The sequence below is a fragment of the Manihot esculenta genome, chromosome 16, assembly GCF_001659605.2.
Source record: "Manihot esculenta cultivar AM560-2 chromosome 16, M.esculenta_v8, whole genome shotgun sequence".
NCBI lineage: Eukaryota > Viridiplantae > Streptophyta > Magnoliopsida > Malpighiales > Euphorbiaceae > Manihot > Manihot esculenta.
In genome coordinates this window covers 1398302-1413583 of record NC_035176.2, presented here as the reverse complement: position 1 = coordinate 1413583, position 15282 = coordinate 1398302, and the positions used below count along the sequence as shown (strand labels likewise).

At 35.2% G+C, this 15282-nt stretch overlaps 3 protein-coding genes and 1 pseudogene across 3 annotated transcripts; 3 read left to right on the top strand and 1 right to left on the bottom strand.

Moving 5' to 3' along the window:
* The first annotated feature begins 2483 nt into the window (after positions 1 to 2483).
* Positions 2484 to 3598, top strand: LOC122722134 (annotated as a pseudogene).
* Positions 3599 to 3852: 254 nt separating this feature from the next.
* LOC122722133 (putative cysteine-rich receptor-like protein kinase 35) lies at positions 3853 to 4868 on the top strand. The gene is made up of 3 exons (XM_043952052.1): positions 3853 to 3970; positions 4197 to 4526; positions 4651 to 4868. Exons 1-3 carry the CDS (start codon positions 3853 to 3855, stop codon positions 4824 to 4826), a joined length of 624 nt encoding a protein of 207 aa, XP_043807987.1. The 3' UTR covers positions 4827 to 4868.
* On the top strand, positions 4857 to 6584 carry LOC110607201 (cysteine-rich receptor-like protein kinase 29; the record flags this gene model as incomplete). The annotated part of the gene is given in 6 exon segments (XM_021746267.2): positions 4857 to 4985; positions 5095 to 5305; positions 5393 to 5630; positions 5717 to 5873; positions 5963 to 6103; positions 6105 to 6584. Coding segments are annotated over 6 exon segments (1056 nt in total), but the record flags the coding sequence as incomplete, so codon positions are not given.
* An 822-nt stretch (positions 6585 to 7406) lies between these two features.
* On the bottom strand, positions 7407 to 11021 carry LOC122722117 (cysteine-rich receptor-like protein kinase 10). The gene is made up of 7 exons (XM_043951933.1): positions 10835 to 11021; positions 10599 to 10720; positions 10244 to 10454; positions 9862 to 10099; positions 9808 to 9817; positions 7942 to 8082; positions 7407 to 7839 (listed from the first exon to the last, which is right to left on the bottom strand). The coding sequence occupies exons 1-7, from the start codon at positions 11004 to 11006 to the stop codon at positions 7507 to 7509; spliced, it is 1227 nt and encodes a 408-aa protein (XP_043807868.1). The 5' UTR covers positions 11007 to 11021; the 3' UTR covers positions 7407 to 7506.
* Positions 11022 to 15282: the final 4261 nt, after the last annotated feature.

Here is a 15282-nt window from a genome sequence, read left to right as displayed (position 1 = left end):
CTGGAACTCTCTTCAGGTTTGCAATCAAATTTTTTGATAATCAAGATCTTTTATGTGCATCTTGTTAAATAATTTTTAGTTGCTATTAAAGATTTTTAGAATTTATGGACTATTAATTTCATTATTTGGATACTCTTAAAAAATCTAATTATTTGCTATTTGGTTACTGTAATACTGTTGATTTTTAGAATTTATGGGCTATTAATATGATGTATGGACTAAAAGTTGCTATTAAAGATTTTTAGAATTTATGGACTATTAATCTGATTATCTGATTATTTGCTATTTGGTCACTGTTAATCTGATAATCAATATCTTTTTAGTTGCTGTTAAAATATGTTAATACTATCAGATTCCATGCCGTTTAAGAAAAATATGTGTGAATTTACCAGAATGATATTTGATGTATTGAAGAGATTATAAATCCTAAGTACCCTCTATGTAATCCACCTTGTTCGTGTCATTGAGCATTTCTCCAATGTTTCTACTGCTGTGTTGTGCATATCCTGCAGGTAGTTTTTTTGTGAAAATTATTGCAAGTTCTCAGACTTGATTTACAAATTATGTTTTAACTGTTGGTAGTTGATCAAGCATAATTTAGCCACATTTTTACCATAATTATTATTGCTTATTTACACATTTTTCAGTTTAATTTATGGTTTTTATCTTGTTTTTACAGAAAAGGAAGAAATTGGAAAATGGGAGAAAAAGTGCAGAAAATTTACAAAAGGATGATTTGCCCAGTGATTTGCCCAAGATCACCAGATAATCTGCTCCAATCACTGCCCAGATCAAGCTGAAGCAGAAACCCGGAGGCAACAGGCAGTAGTGATATGGCAAGTGATTTGCCCAAGACACTCGAAGATCACTGGCCAAATCACTCGCAGAGACATAGAGGACTGACTCACAGAGAAGTGATTGGGGCAGTGATTTGCCCAAAATACTCAAATCACCGGGCAAATCACTTTGACAGCAGAAACTTACAGCAGAGCGGGAAAATGGGCAGAAAACAGAAATCCGAATTTTCAGAAGTCCAAATCCAATCCAATCACTTCCAACACAAAACCAAGAGCCACGAAAGAGTCTCTCATCCAAGGAATTCCAATTGCAATTAAAATCAATATCAAAAGAGGAGTCAAACACCAAATCAAAGAGGGATTTCAAAACCCTAGATGGAGAGAAATTCTGCAGCTATAAAAAGAGAACTTCCAAACCAGCAAAGGAAGCTTGGGGGATCAGCAACTCAACTCGCCAGAAACTCTCCAGCATCTTCCTTTTTCCTTTCTTTTCATCTTTTGTGTACTTAGTCCACCATGAGTGGCTAATTTCCTTCCTTTCTAGTTGAAGATTGGTGAATTTTAGATTTTGTGATGAATTGGGAGATTTAAATCTCCATTGTTAAACTTCTATTTATTTCCAATATTTATGCAATTTGATCTTTCTATAATTGTTGCTTTACTTTTAGAATCAATAAGGGCCCATTGCTTTTAATTGCTTGAGTAACAATTGTTTAAATAATTTAGGTCCGTAATTGCTTAGAATATTTAAACTCACATTTAATCAAGTTGCATGATCTAAACTTGACCACGCGGTTGGCAAGGTTAGAATTAGGTTTCTCTAAGTCTTAATGCAGTTAACAGTTGTTCGATGCCAAAGGCCCCAAGGACGTTCCTTGGCAACTTGTTAACTAGTGTTTGATTAGCGAACGTTTCCTAATCAAACTAGAACTAAGGAGGAATTTGGATTGTGAGAAGCGTCTTCCACATCCAAAACTAATTTATTGGAATAAATAGGAGTGTTAAAGAATCAATGATCAATTCTAAACAATCTGAAATAGATCCATACTTCAACTAGAAGCTTTTCATCCATTGATTTACTCATCTTTAAATTATTGCTTTCTTTTGCTATTTAGTGTTAATCTATCAACTCAAACCCCCCTCTTTTAATTACTTGTTATTTACTTGACCTAGTCATTATTAGGAAAATCATTGGTGTCAATTCCCTGTGGTTCGACCCTATTGCCACTATCTACAAGTTTATTGTTGATTGTTTAATAGGTTTATTTTTTACGGCTTCGACAACCGCCTATCAGTAGTTTATTTGTGGGTTAAATTATTGATATTATTATTCTCTCTGATGAGTATGGATGTGTTGACTTAAGTAAAGGTATCTTTGAGCAAATCTTTAGAATTAACTAGGTGAATTGGAGTAGTTATTTTAATTTGTGGTTATGTATATCTTGTTTATGGGATGCTGAGTATGATGTGAAGTAAATCATGCATTTCACAATTTTAATATGTAAGTTTGATTTTTATTCTTTTTTTTATTCCATGCAACTGTGATATTTTAATTTTTCTGCTTTTTTTTTTTTGAAGGTTTTCCAGCACAACTGTGACTTAAGTTTTCCAGCAGGTGCACTTGAAGTGTTTACACTGTTATGCTAATTTGTTAATCTTGTTCTTTGATTTCGTAAAGCAAAGTAAAAGTTAACTTCTGGAGTTATTAATTCTTCCACCTGTTCACTGTTTATCTCAACTTACTTTGTTCAGATTGGTGGAGGTGAGGCTCCTGATGAAACAACACTCTTGTGTTCCCGAGGTTCAGACAGGTATGCAGGACGACAATTGCATTGCTTTGCCCTTATCTTGTATCTCATTGGATTTCAGTTTAACTAGGACCATCCGTACATTGCATGTAAGTGACCATGAACTGGAGTTTAGGGATGATGCATTTATTCCAGTATACCAATAGTGAAGGATGATACTTCCTGCATTCTTGACCTTATGCTATGAGCAATATCTTTCATGCTTATTGTGCCTGTTATAGCATCATAAAACATATTGAAATTAGTTATTATCATAGTTAGTAGCTATCACAAAAGTACCCATTCAATATCATCCTATTACCTTAAATATCAATATTAAGGCTCTGACATGCATGCAATTCTTGAGTAATTGAGATGTGGTTGTCTGCTGCTTGGTTTATCAGACTGATAAAGATTTACAGATTTCCATGCCTAGCTCTTCACTGCAAAATTTCGTTCTCCAACATCTTAGAGTAGACTCCTACAGGTCACTATCCTTTAATTTCCATCACAAGACATAATTGGTACTGTTGTTATTGTTTTTGCAGTGCATTGGAGTTCCTGTCCACTTGCAAATTGGCGAACCTAACAGTGAAGGCAGAGCTTGGTTGTTGCTTGCTTCATAGAAGTGGAAGGCTAACTATAGATGGCTGCATCCTTCAATGTGAGTCAAACCCTTTGGACTATCTCTCATGCCCAATCGTGACTACAGCTGGGGGAGTGAGATTTTCTCCTCCTCTGTGAAGACTAGTTGTGATGGTGTTTCTGTTTCTCAAACTCGGATAGAAGGGGGTTCCAAGGCTGTTGTTACAAGTGGGAAGCTGGCTTTGCAGCGAGTTCGAGTCATATGTTCTCGAACTTGTGTTTATTTCTGGTTTGATGTAGAAGATAACTGATGAGATGACATCTCAAGCTAGCCTGTAACATAATGAACCTAGCTTTTTATTTATTCTCATTGTTGAATTGATTCTGAATATAAATGCTTTCATTCAAGATAATTTCAGGGTTTTAAGAATAACCAGGAGTTACTTTGATGTCTACAAATTAGAGTTTATCTTCATAGTTATTGATTGCCAGATTTAGGAGGCCAAGTAACGTTACCGGGAATACATAATAATGTATAAAAATAAACGGGTTTGCAATTTTATGGATCACCAACGGATTACCAACGGAATTTCCATTGGTGTCACCAACGGAATTTCCATTGGTGTCACCAACGGAAATTTCCGTTGGTGATCCGTTAGTGTCACCATCGGAAATTTCCGTTAATGACACCAACGGAAATTTCCGTTAATGATCCGTTGGTGTCACCAACGGAAATTTCCGTTGGTGATCCGTTAGTGTCACCATCGGAAATTTCCGTTAATGACACCAACGGAAATTTCCGTTAGTGATCCGTTGGTGTCACCAACGGAAATTTTCGTTGGTGATCCGTTAGTGTCATCAACGGATAGAAATTTCCGTTGGTGAATAATTTACCAACGAGGATTTTCCAGACAGAATGAATCCGTCACAAATCCGTTAGTGAAATGTTCCACTAATGGATTTTCAACGCTCACCAACGGAAATTACCGTTGGTGATTTTCCTGATTCTTGTAGTGTCGTATGGTAGCAAGAGCTTCCAGGGGATCTTCTAAGGTTAAATTTGCTACTGAAGAAGCAAATTTAACACCCACTCAGAAAATATACGCATTGATGCAGTGCACTCCTGATATTTCCGAGCGTAATTGCAGCTATTGCCTACGAGAGACTGTGGGATATTATCGATCTTGTTGCTATGGGAAACAAGGAGGTTATGTTAATAAACCTAGCTGTATTTTCCGATGGGAATTGTATCCATTTTATAATTCTATTGCTGATGCTCCAACTCTTTCACCTTCGCCGCCGCCTCCTCCGCCACTCAGTATTTTTCCTCCACCAGCCAATAACACCACCACCAAAGGTAAGCTTTTGTTTCATCATTTCTTTCCATTATATTTCAATTTTTGAGTGAAGCATATATATCTATATATATATATATATATATATATATATCCATATGAAATTTTTATATCTGGCCTGGACAGATAACGGAGCTACAGCAGCTCGAACTGTTGTAATCATCACTGTTCCTACAAGTTTCTTCGCAGCACTTGTTGGCCTCGCTTGCAGCTTTTTCTATTATAGGAGCTGTAAGAAAAAGACCGAAAGTAAGTTATCATCGTTGTTCTATGTAATTAACCTTGGTCTCTGTTTGATTTGAAGGGAGAAAAACTAAGAAATTTGTTGATTTTGTGAAGATTTGGAAGAAATTAGTAGCACAGAGTGCCTGAAATTCAATTTTGAGACTATCAGACTTGCAACAAACGACTTCTCTGATAATAATAAGCTCGGACAAGGTGGATTCGGTGCTGTTTACAAGGTAATCATTTAGCCACAACGTATGAAAATTAATGTTTACTAAGCAAAATTCCATGATTCAATTTTATTTTCATCTCTTTCTTTCGTTTTTTTCAATGATTATGGCTCAGGGTGTGCTTCCAGATGGCCAAGTCGTAGCTATAAAGAGGCTAGCAAGAAAATCTAAGCAAGGAGAAGTTGATTTTAAGAACGAAGTCATGTTAGTGGCCAGACTTCAACACAGGAATTTGGTTAGGCTATTGGGATTCTGTTTTGAAAGAAATGAAAGGCTTCTCATTTATGAATTTCTTACAAATTCAAGTCTCGACCATTTCATATATGGTATTCCTGAAGTTAATTTATTTAGTGATGTTTTGATAATTAGCTACTGTATTTTCCTTTTTTTAAGCATCCCTAGACAATTTGCAGATCAAGAGAAGCGTTTACTAATGGATTGGAACACACGCTACAAAATCATAGTGGGCATAGCTCGAGGAATTCTTTACCTTCATCAAGATTCTCAACTTCGAGTTATTCATCGCGATCTCAAAGTCGGTAATATTTTGCTAGATGAACAAATGAATCCTAAAATTTCGGATTTCGGAACAGCAAGATTATTTCCAACAAATCAATCCCAGTATGCTACAAGTAAAATTATGGGAACCTTGTAAGTATAAGAACATTGTTAAATCTTGTAGTTGAAACATAAATAGTTCTTGCAACATTAATTAATCAAGTAATTGTTGAATTCAGTGGCTACATGGCACCAGAGTATGTGTTTCATGGGATCGTCTCAGCGAAGTCAGATATTTTTAGTTTTGGTGTATTAATTTTGGAAATTATTAGTGGTCAAAGCATTAATAAATTCCGAAACGACGAAGGAGAAGGAGAAGGAAACCTTTTAACATATGTAAGCAAAACATTTTTATCTTTATATTTCTCCTTTACCTTGGCTACTTGATATGGACAAATAAAAAAAAGTTAAAATATTTTGTGCAGGCATGGAAGAATTGGAATGCAGGTACTGCTTCAAAAATCATAGATCCTGTTCTGGTAGGAGCTGCTTCGACAAATGAAATCCTGAGATGTGTCCAAATAGGATTACTATGCATACAAGAAGATGCAGCTAAAAGGCCAACTAACTATGGCTTCGGTGATTCTCATGCTTGATAGCTGCTCTGCTATTCTTTCTGAATTGTCAAGACCTGCATATTTTCTGCATGGCCAAAAAGGGCCAATCACAATTGGTACTCAATCCAAAAGCCGATCTGCCCAACCTTCAGCTAATCAGTGCTCAATTGCAGAGATGGAACCACGTTAAATATACAGACCAATGTGAGACCCAGCCCTCGTGGGATTGAGATAATCCACATCTGCTAATTACAAATTGGTATGCTAATATATATATTAACAACCTTGAAAATTAGTATATAATTTAGATTAATATTTTGAATCAAGTGAAAAATACAAATTATTTTATTCAATTTGAGCCGCACATCCTAATCATCATTTGTCTTCCCAAAGGTTGCATTGATTGTCATTAATTTTGTTTTGGTACTCTCAACAATTTAACTCTTTAGTTAAATTGCAGAGACCATGTACCTGTGATTATGGAAATAAGTTGAGCTTTCCTCTGTAATTTTTAATGTTTGCCCAAATAAGTTTTTTTTTTTTTTTATGGTAAATTACATTTTAGTTCTCAAATTATACCATAATTAATTTATTAAAGTGAAAATAAAAATTAATTTTTTTTAATATGATTTATGTACCACTGAATTAAGCTTTTTTTTAGATATAGTGACCTTTTGTTATACAATTATTTTTGTCGTAAAATAATTTAATCATCCAAAATTTCTATTGTTATTTATAAATAATAATTTTAAATCATAAATAACTAATAATTATTAAGTAATAATTTTAATAATAAATAACATATATAATAACAATTTTATTAACAACTTTAACTAAAATTCTTGAAGGAGATAAACGATCAACAATCACAATATAAGGGAGTGAAAATAAATAAATACAAAAATTTAACATGATTTGATCATAAAATTTATCATTTATAGATAAAGTAGAAATAAAATTTTTACTATAATAAATAATAGTGTGATACAATCTCCCAAAATCTCTCAAAACTCTTAAATTATAATTTTAATGTATTTTATAAATAATGCCACGTTACAGCATCAATCCACCCTTCTTCTACCATTAAAAATCTCATAAAATATTATTTTAAACAATAATATAAAATTTTTGAATAGGATCACAATATAGACTATGAAATAATATATCTAAAATTTAACTCATATAATCAATAAAAATAAATAATTTTATTAATAAAAAATTATTAGTTAATTTTCTTATTCTCCATTTAAAATTAAAAATTTTACAATAATTTAATTTAATTTATTGTAATAAAGTGTCATAACAACAACACTAACACTGAAGATTGAAACGTAAATTGAAATTAAAAGATCAAAGTTTCCAATCCTTGAAAACTTCTACCACTTACCTCCAAGAAAATTTCATTACATTCACTAACGAGGATATACTTCAGTAATTGATCCTTCATCGACAGACCATGACACTGACTTATTAGTGGACTGTTCCGAATCCAACCCATTCCCTGGCATGATCTGCCCCGATTTGCTGTGAAGAAAAAAGGCTGGCTGTTGGGGAACTGGCAGAGTAACAGAGTAACTACTGAACAAGAGAACAATTTTCGCCATTGTTGGTCTGTCGGAAGGATCTTCCTGAACGCATAACAAGCCTATTTGGATGCACCTTAAGACTTCATTTCTTGAATATGAATCTCTCAGAACTGAATCTACCACTTCAAAAGGAGTTTCATTTCTCCAGTGTTTCCAGATCTGCAATGAAAGTTGAATTATTTATTTCCACAGTTTCCGATTCTGTTAATTATTGCTTGGAGGTGATGAAGTGATAGCAAAAGGGGACAAATTTGGACTCACATGGCTGACGAGATCCTCAACGCCGTCAGTTTGATAGAAAGAACTGTTCTTTTTTCCACAAATTATCTCAAGAAGCAAGACGCCAAAGCTGTATAAGTCTGATTTGACTGAGAATTGCCCATGCATTGTGTCAAGGTCAGAGTTTTCAGGAATCAAAATCGTAATTTTTCAATATTGAAATTCTCACGAAGCAATAGTGGAATAAATTAGTAAAAATTAATAGAAAGATAAGAGGCGAGACAATTTGTTGTAATTCCTTTCCATGTATTTATTTTGGGGGGTGTCATATGAGACATATTGATGTCTCCTCTTGCCACAAGCCTAATTGTTCCTAAGACTCTTTAGGGGGAGTGACTAGTTGGCCACCAGCTGGGACTGGGCCCAGTTGGCTACCGTAGGCCTACGGGGATCCTGAGTTATGCCTTCAGTCCTTGTAGACCGTCCCCCCTGTCTACAAGGGAGGTGAGAATTATTGTAACGATTGCGTCGATGATAATGTATAATTACTATTTTGCCCCTGGAATAAAATAAGTAGCATGTTCATGAATTATCATGTTCAGTTCTTATCTTTTGAGCCTATTGTGAGGCTTCTGATGGAATGCGGCCTGTTGGTTTCGTTGTCTGTTTATACATAACCTTGACTAACCAGGGTATTCATGTTCACAGGTGATTCATGTTCACAGAATAGCGGGTGATTCGTAAGGCTGACTTGGCTTGAAGGTGTTCGAGTCAAGTGCCGCACGGTTCCAGGCGAGTGCAAAAATCTGAAACCGTGACAGTTGGTATCAGAGCCAAAAGATCTGCGACCAGTATAAACGAATGACGAAGTTTGGTACACGCACGAAGGCCCTTGAGATAAGGGTGAGAATCGTGCTGCCTGGTTGGTTTTCTATGCCACCTAAGTGGAGAAGGCGTTGGAGATCGACTCTGGTTAGCAGTGCCTTGAGGCACTAGAGAGGGAAAAGCGAACATTGTTGGCTATGATAGCCAGATTGTCGGGAGATTGAAGCCGCCCAAAACCTTCTTCATGCGAACGACACCCAATGGGGTGATCGCGAGCGTAAAGCGATGAAAGGGGGAGGCAGTGACCTCCTAATTATGAAGCTACGAGGAGTAGTAGCACGTTGTGAGGCAAAGAAGACAAAAGCATGAGCCTTCGGGCGAGACTGGCCATATTAACTAGAGGTGCTGCACGCTCCACTGGGGACACCATTGGGAGAAAGGTAATGACCTAGTACTGCACACTCCATTGGAAATGTCTTCTGGAGAGAGGGTAATGACTAGGTGTTACATAATTTCTTTGTGGCCCCCTGGAGAGAGAGTAATGACCTCAAGGTGTAGTGATGGGGGGAGGATGAGCCAATAGAGCTTGAGGCCATCTGAGAATCCCAAGACCATTCCACTCAAAATTGAGGCAAGAGGCCTCCTGATACATAATTGAGGCAAGAGGCCTCCTGAGACATAGTTGAGACAAGAGGCCTCCTGAGATAGAGTTGAGGCAAGAGGCCTCCTGAGACAGAATTGAGGCAAAGGCTCTCATATTTGTTTTGCTTGCAGGAATGGTGCAAGAATATTAAATATAACATAGGAGAGACTATGAGCAATACTTCAGAAGTGAACCAGAGGAACACTTATCAATGGTGTGAACTACGAGCGACATTAATTGATAGAGTAAATGTTATGACAAAACACAATTTTTTTCCAGGCAACACTTAGCCTAAACTAAGTCTGTGCATAGCTATAATATAAATATACTATGAAATCTACACGATTTCTTATTGAGGTAACACTAAAATTTAAATATTTGAATGTATTATAATGCAAGTGAGATCATGCAAAGCAGTATCGAACTCAAGAGCTCACAATTATATAACGACTCTTGCAACATTAAGCTAAAAAAAAATAGAATTGCAAACTTACTATGTTCCGACAATTCTACTAGTATTCCCTTGAGTTTGATCAACTCCAAAAATCTTAGCCATACCAAAATCTGAAACTTTTGGATGCATATCTTCATTTAATAAAATATTACTAGCTTTAAGATCACGGTGTATGATTCTGAGGCGAGAATCCTCATGAAGATATAGAATTCCTCGAGCAATTTCTTCTATTATCTTGTAACGCCTTGGCCAATTCAATTGCCTTCGCTTCTCAGGATCTAACAATCATGAAATCAAATATCCGAGTCAAATTTGGTGTTAAATTCAGAAGAAGCATTAATTTGCGTGGGAAGAAACAAGTGCATGTACATCATCAATATTGGAATTATGCATTCATAGTAAAATATTTAGGAAATTCAGACCGAATAGAAAGTAGTCGAGGCTTTTGTTGGGAACAAATTCATAAACCAGGATCTTTTCTTCTCCTTCCAGGCAAAATCCTAGCAGCCTCACTAAATTTCTGTGTTGAAGCTTGGCTACCAACAGGACCTCATTCTTGAATTCTTCTGCACCTTGTAAAGAATTTCTCGACAGCCTCTTCACAGCTATTGCTTGTCCATTAGACATTATTCCCTGAGAACTTATCTACGTTAGACAGGCTCTTCTTCATAGCTTCTTACATCCCAAAATCGACCTTTCTTTTGATTAGTTCACTCTTTTGAATGCAAGAAAATCAATATACCATCTTTAATTAGATGATTGCTAATAACCTCTTACCTTATAAACCTCACCAAATCCACCTTCACCCAATTTATTATCATTGGAGAAATTATTTGTAGCAGCTTCTATTGTACCCAAATCAAATTGCAAGGACTCAACCGTTGTAATATCACTGTCGGCTGTAGATGTAAATTAATTCAGTTCTTTAACGAAACACAGAGGTGGCTTTTTTCTTTTCTTTTCTTTTTTTTTTTATGTGTGAAAATGAAACAAAGAAATTTATCATTCTTTACCGCTGTTTTCCCTTATGGTGCCATATTTCTTTCTTTCTCGCCTACAACGTAAATAGTAACCCATGAAGATGAGTAAAATAGACGCAGTAACTGAAGCAACAATTGCTATAATTGTAGCTCTTGAGACGCCGCTTTTTCCTGCGTGAATACAGAAACATGTCTGAATATTCATCGTAATTAACAGAGACAAAAGATAGTGCAAAATCAACTTTACCTTGTGGTCTTGTTACTGCTGGAGGAGGAGGAGGAGAAGGAGGTGGTAAAGCGGTTGCATTATAGAACTCATATATCTCATACCGAATATTACAGCTTGGGAATAAAACTCTTCCTCCTTGCTTTCCACTACAGCAACCAGGTAACCGAGATATAGCTAACTGGAGACATTGTCCACACACAGACACAGATATGTCAGGCGTGCACTGCGCCAGTGTATAGAGGCTTTGACTCTGAGTGATATTCACTTTCTTGATTGCGAACTTTTTACCATCTGAAGCGTTTGCAGCCTGCAAAGCTGTATCGTCCATGGTGGTGTCCACTATCTCGTTAAAACGTTACTGATCTGTTATTGGTAGAGCATAATTTAGTACATTTTATATTAATATTATTGATGAATATTCATGTGATTTCTGTTTAATTTATTGTTTTTAATATTATTTTATAGAAAATTATGTAAAATGACATTATGACGAAAATCCTTTATTTGGAATAAAAGAGAGTAAACCTGCAGAGTTGGATTCAAAATAAGCACTTGGACAGCCCATTCCCGCCATTTTCACGCATGGACAGCACAATCATGGACCAAGCGCTCCGGCCTTCTCCATTCACCTCACACGGGACGCTCACGCCACGGCCCAATCCGCAAAGGACCAGCGCAGCTCTCCTCGCGTGGACTCGCCAGCCCATGCAAGCTCACCTTGCAAATGGACCAAAGCACTTCTCCACTCAAGCACATGGTCACTCACACATGGGCCCGCGCTCACACATTCACGCTCAAACAGATCAACTCCCACACGTCTCTTCACGTGGACCATTCCCAATTGCACATGGGCCCCGCCAAATTCACTCCACCATCCACTTCACCAAGCAACGCACCAAGTCCAGCACATGGGCCCGCGCCTTCACCAGCACGTGGACCACTCCTCCAGCATGGCCCGCCAATGCAAGCTCCCTCAAATCTCTCTTCACGTGGACCGCTCGCGCACCCAATTCACCCACACATGTGGACAGAAATTCCTGATTAGGGCACATTCCCAGCTCTATTTAAGGAGCCTCAGTGGCCGAAGAAAAAGAATTCCAGAATCCCAATTCTCGGCAATTTCCGCCGCTCCAAGCGCAAGGCAGAATTCCATCCTTCGGTTTTTATTTCTTTTCCTTTTTATTTATTCTCTGTTTTTAATTTAGCCAATAAGTGGCTAATTTCTTAATTCTAGTTGAGAATTGGTTGAAACTAAAATTATTTAATGGGTTGTGAGATCTGAAAATAAATTATTGTCTTTGATTTTGTTCAATATTTATGCAATTGATACTTTAATTACATGATTATTTTGTTGTTTTGATCAAATTGGCCACTTGATTTTAATTGCAAAGTTAATTGATTGTTAGTTGGAATTATTTTTAGTCCGTAATTGCTGGAAATATTCTGACCTTAGAACACTTTGCATAAAAACCAAAGAATTGCATGATTTAGCATTATCTCTATACGTTTAGGTAGTTAGGATTGGATCTCTCTATTTCTTTATGCAATTGACAATTGTTTTGATGCCTATGGCCTAAGGACGTTCCTTGGCAATTTGTTAATTAGTAATTAATTAGAGAACGTTCCCTAATTAATTTAATCATAAGGAGAGACATGGTGGTGAGAAGCGTCTTCCACCCCATAACTAATCTATTGAACCAATCAAGATAATTTAAGTTTCAATTATCAACCCAAACAACTAAAGTGGATCCATATCTTCAACTGGACTTTTCTCATATTGATTTACTATTTTATTTTAATTATTTGCTTTCTATTATTACTCTCATTATTAGTTACTACAATCAATCTCAAACCCCCCATTTTACTTTATTTGCAATTTATTTTTATTATGTTTCCAGTTTATCTCATTTGATCTCACTTTCAGTCTTTTATCTCATCTTTAATTTATTATTGTTTCAGTTTATTTTATTGGTCTTGTTGAGAAAAATAAATAGGTAATCAATTCTCTGTGGATTTGATCCTTTCACCACTATCTGCAGTTGTAAAATTGTTGATAAATAGAAAGGTTATTTTTGACCGGACTCGACAACCGCGAGTCAGTTATATTCTGTGAGTTCAACAAATACAAAACAGGTTCTTGGGCCATTCTGGAAAAGATGAACTGGTTTGAATATCGCAGTAGGCATTCATCGTAAAAGATTATGGCCTCTCTTTGCGTGGGGCAGCGTTGGATAATAGCTTGGGTGGCCAAGGTGACACAATCTTTGCAAACATCGGTGCTAAGATCACCACGGCAGAGAAAGAGGCCATAAACGTTGTCGGAGTCCTGCCCAGCAGAGGTGTTGTAGAATCCACTGAGGTGGGTTGAATTGGATGAAAGGGAAGAGAGAAGAACATCTAGATTTTCCTGGAAGGTGCTGTTTCTGGTGAACGTAGTTGAGTTTGTGCAAAAATGATAACGGTAGGTGACCTGTGCTTGAATGTTCATGATGAGGCTGAGCAAGGAGAGTAGGATTATGAAGGATGTCAAGCTCACGGAGTATTCGGGGATCAAAAGTATAATTTTTTAACATTAAATTTTCAGAAACTGATATTAAGATAAATTAATATAAATTAACGGAAAAATAAAAATCGAAATAATTTATTATAATTTTTTTTTATATATTTATTTTAAAGATATTATATGAGATATATTATATTCAGTTCATATATATATATAAATTATTAAAATAAAATAAATAAATAATAATAATTAATTAATTAATTAAAATTAAAAAAAAAATTAATTAAAAGCTCTGGTTTCGAGACCTTCACGAAACCAAAGCAATTTGTGTCCGTCGTCTTCCTAGACGAAGAAAAACAGAGCATTTGCTCCGTTGATCTAAACAAAAATTTCATTAATTTAAATCAAAAATTTAATAATTTCTTCAGATACTTCAATATTTAGATAGGTAAGTCTTATCCTTTTTAATCAAATTATTACGATATAATTTATTTTTTCTACCATTTAATAGTAATTTTTAATCTGAAATTTAAAAAAAAAGATATATTTTAATCAGATCCAATTAATGAGATCTTATATTTTTTGATTTTCATAGATTAATCTAAATAATATTTATAGTTTATTTGCCGAATTTTTCTTAAAAATATATTTAAAACTTTGCATTTTATATTTTATATTTTCATTCTAAAATATTTATTTATCACTTGATATATTATTTTTCTTCTTTATTTTAGGAGACGACTCAGCTTTCGGTATAGATAATAGGGGTGCTCTTGCAAGCTAAGGTTATTTTGTCCTCAGTTCTGATGAGTGGATAAATACATAATATTGATGCTTTTTTTAAATATATTTATATATGTATATACTATTTTATTTATTTAAAATGGAAAATGATAAAATGAATTTATATTTCTTAAATGAATGAAAATTGAATTTAAAGCACAACTGAATAAATAGCTTAATATACTTTGTATATACACCGAACAGATAATACCTTGATGACATGTGATTTATTTTCAGCTTAGCATATATTTAAATTGTTTTTGGGACAACTTTTGATATACATATAGCCTTTGGGGCGTATGTCAGGTGGTCGCCCTTTGGGGTAGCTCTGTACATGTGTATGACCAGTATTTTATTAGCTCTTGAACCAAAATTGTCATCATAGAGTCTAAAATGTCAACATTGCTCTCAGACTGTCATTATTTTATTTTATTATACCTTAGATGCCAGCATTATCCATAGGGAGCATGTTATGAGTGTATGCGGATTTTATTTTTCACATTTATGAATTCTGGATTTATTATTTAGCAGTGAAATCTTAACAATTTATATTCAGCTTATTTTGTATTGATTGAATTAAACTGTATTTATTTAGCTGACTTATTTTAGCCAAGTATTTGGTACTATTAAATATCTAAATTTTATTTTTTCTCCTTTGGTATTTATTATGTACTATTAAATACCTATTAAGTATTTGGTACTATTAAGTACTATTGGAGATGGATTTGTGGTGTATAGTGATGCTTCTCACAAGGGTTTAGGCTGTGTACTCATGCAACATGGGAAGGCCACACCTAGCTTTTTGCTTGTCCTCAAGCAACAAATAACTTAGTCAATCAAGCTCCTTTTTATTTTGAGCCTAAGTACCACTTAATCAGCCCCCTAGACTCCTAAATTGAAGTATCACAGTATAGAGTACATGCACCAAGGTTGTTCTTCTCTTTTCCTTGTTTCCCCTTACCTATC

Coding starts and splice junctions, on each gene's coding strand:
- LOC122722133 (XM_043952052.1), top strand. CDS start 3,853: ATGACACCAACGGAAATTTCCGTTAATGATCCGTTGGTGTCACCAACG. Junction 3,971..4,196: donor TGACACCAACGGAAATTTCC/GTTAGTGATCCG, acceptor GTCGTATGGTAG/CAAGAGCTTCCAGGGGATCT. Junction 4,527..4,650: donor CAATAACACCACCACCAAAG/GTAAGCTTTTGT, acceptor TGGCCTGGACAG/ATAACGGAGCTACAGCAGCT.
- LOC122722117 (XM_043951933.1), bottom strand. CDS start 11,006: ATGAATATTCAGACATGTTTCTGTATTCACGCAGGAAAAAGCGGCGTC. Junction 10,721..10,834: donor CACCATAAGGGAAAACAGCG/GTAAAGAATGAT, acceptor TTACATCTACAG/CCGACAGTGATATTACAACG. Junction 10,100..10,243: donor CCTCGACTACTTTCTATTCG/GTCTGAATTTCC, acceptor CATGATTGTTAG/ATCCTGAGAAGCGAAGGCAA.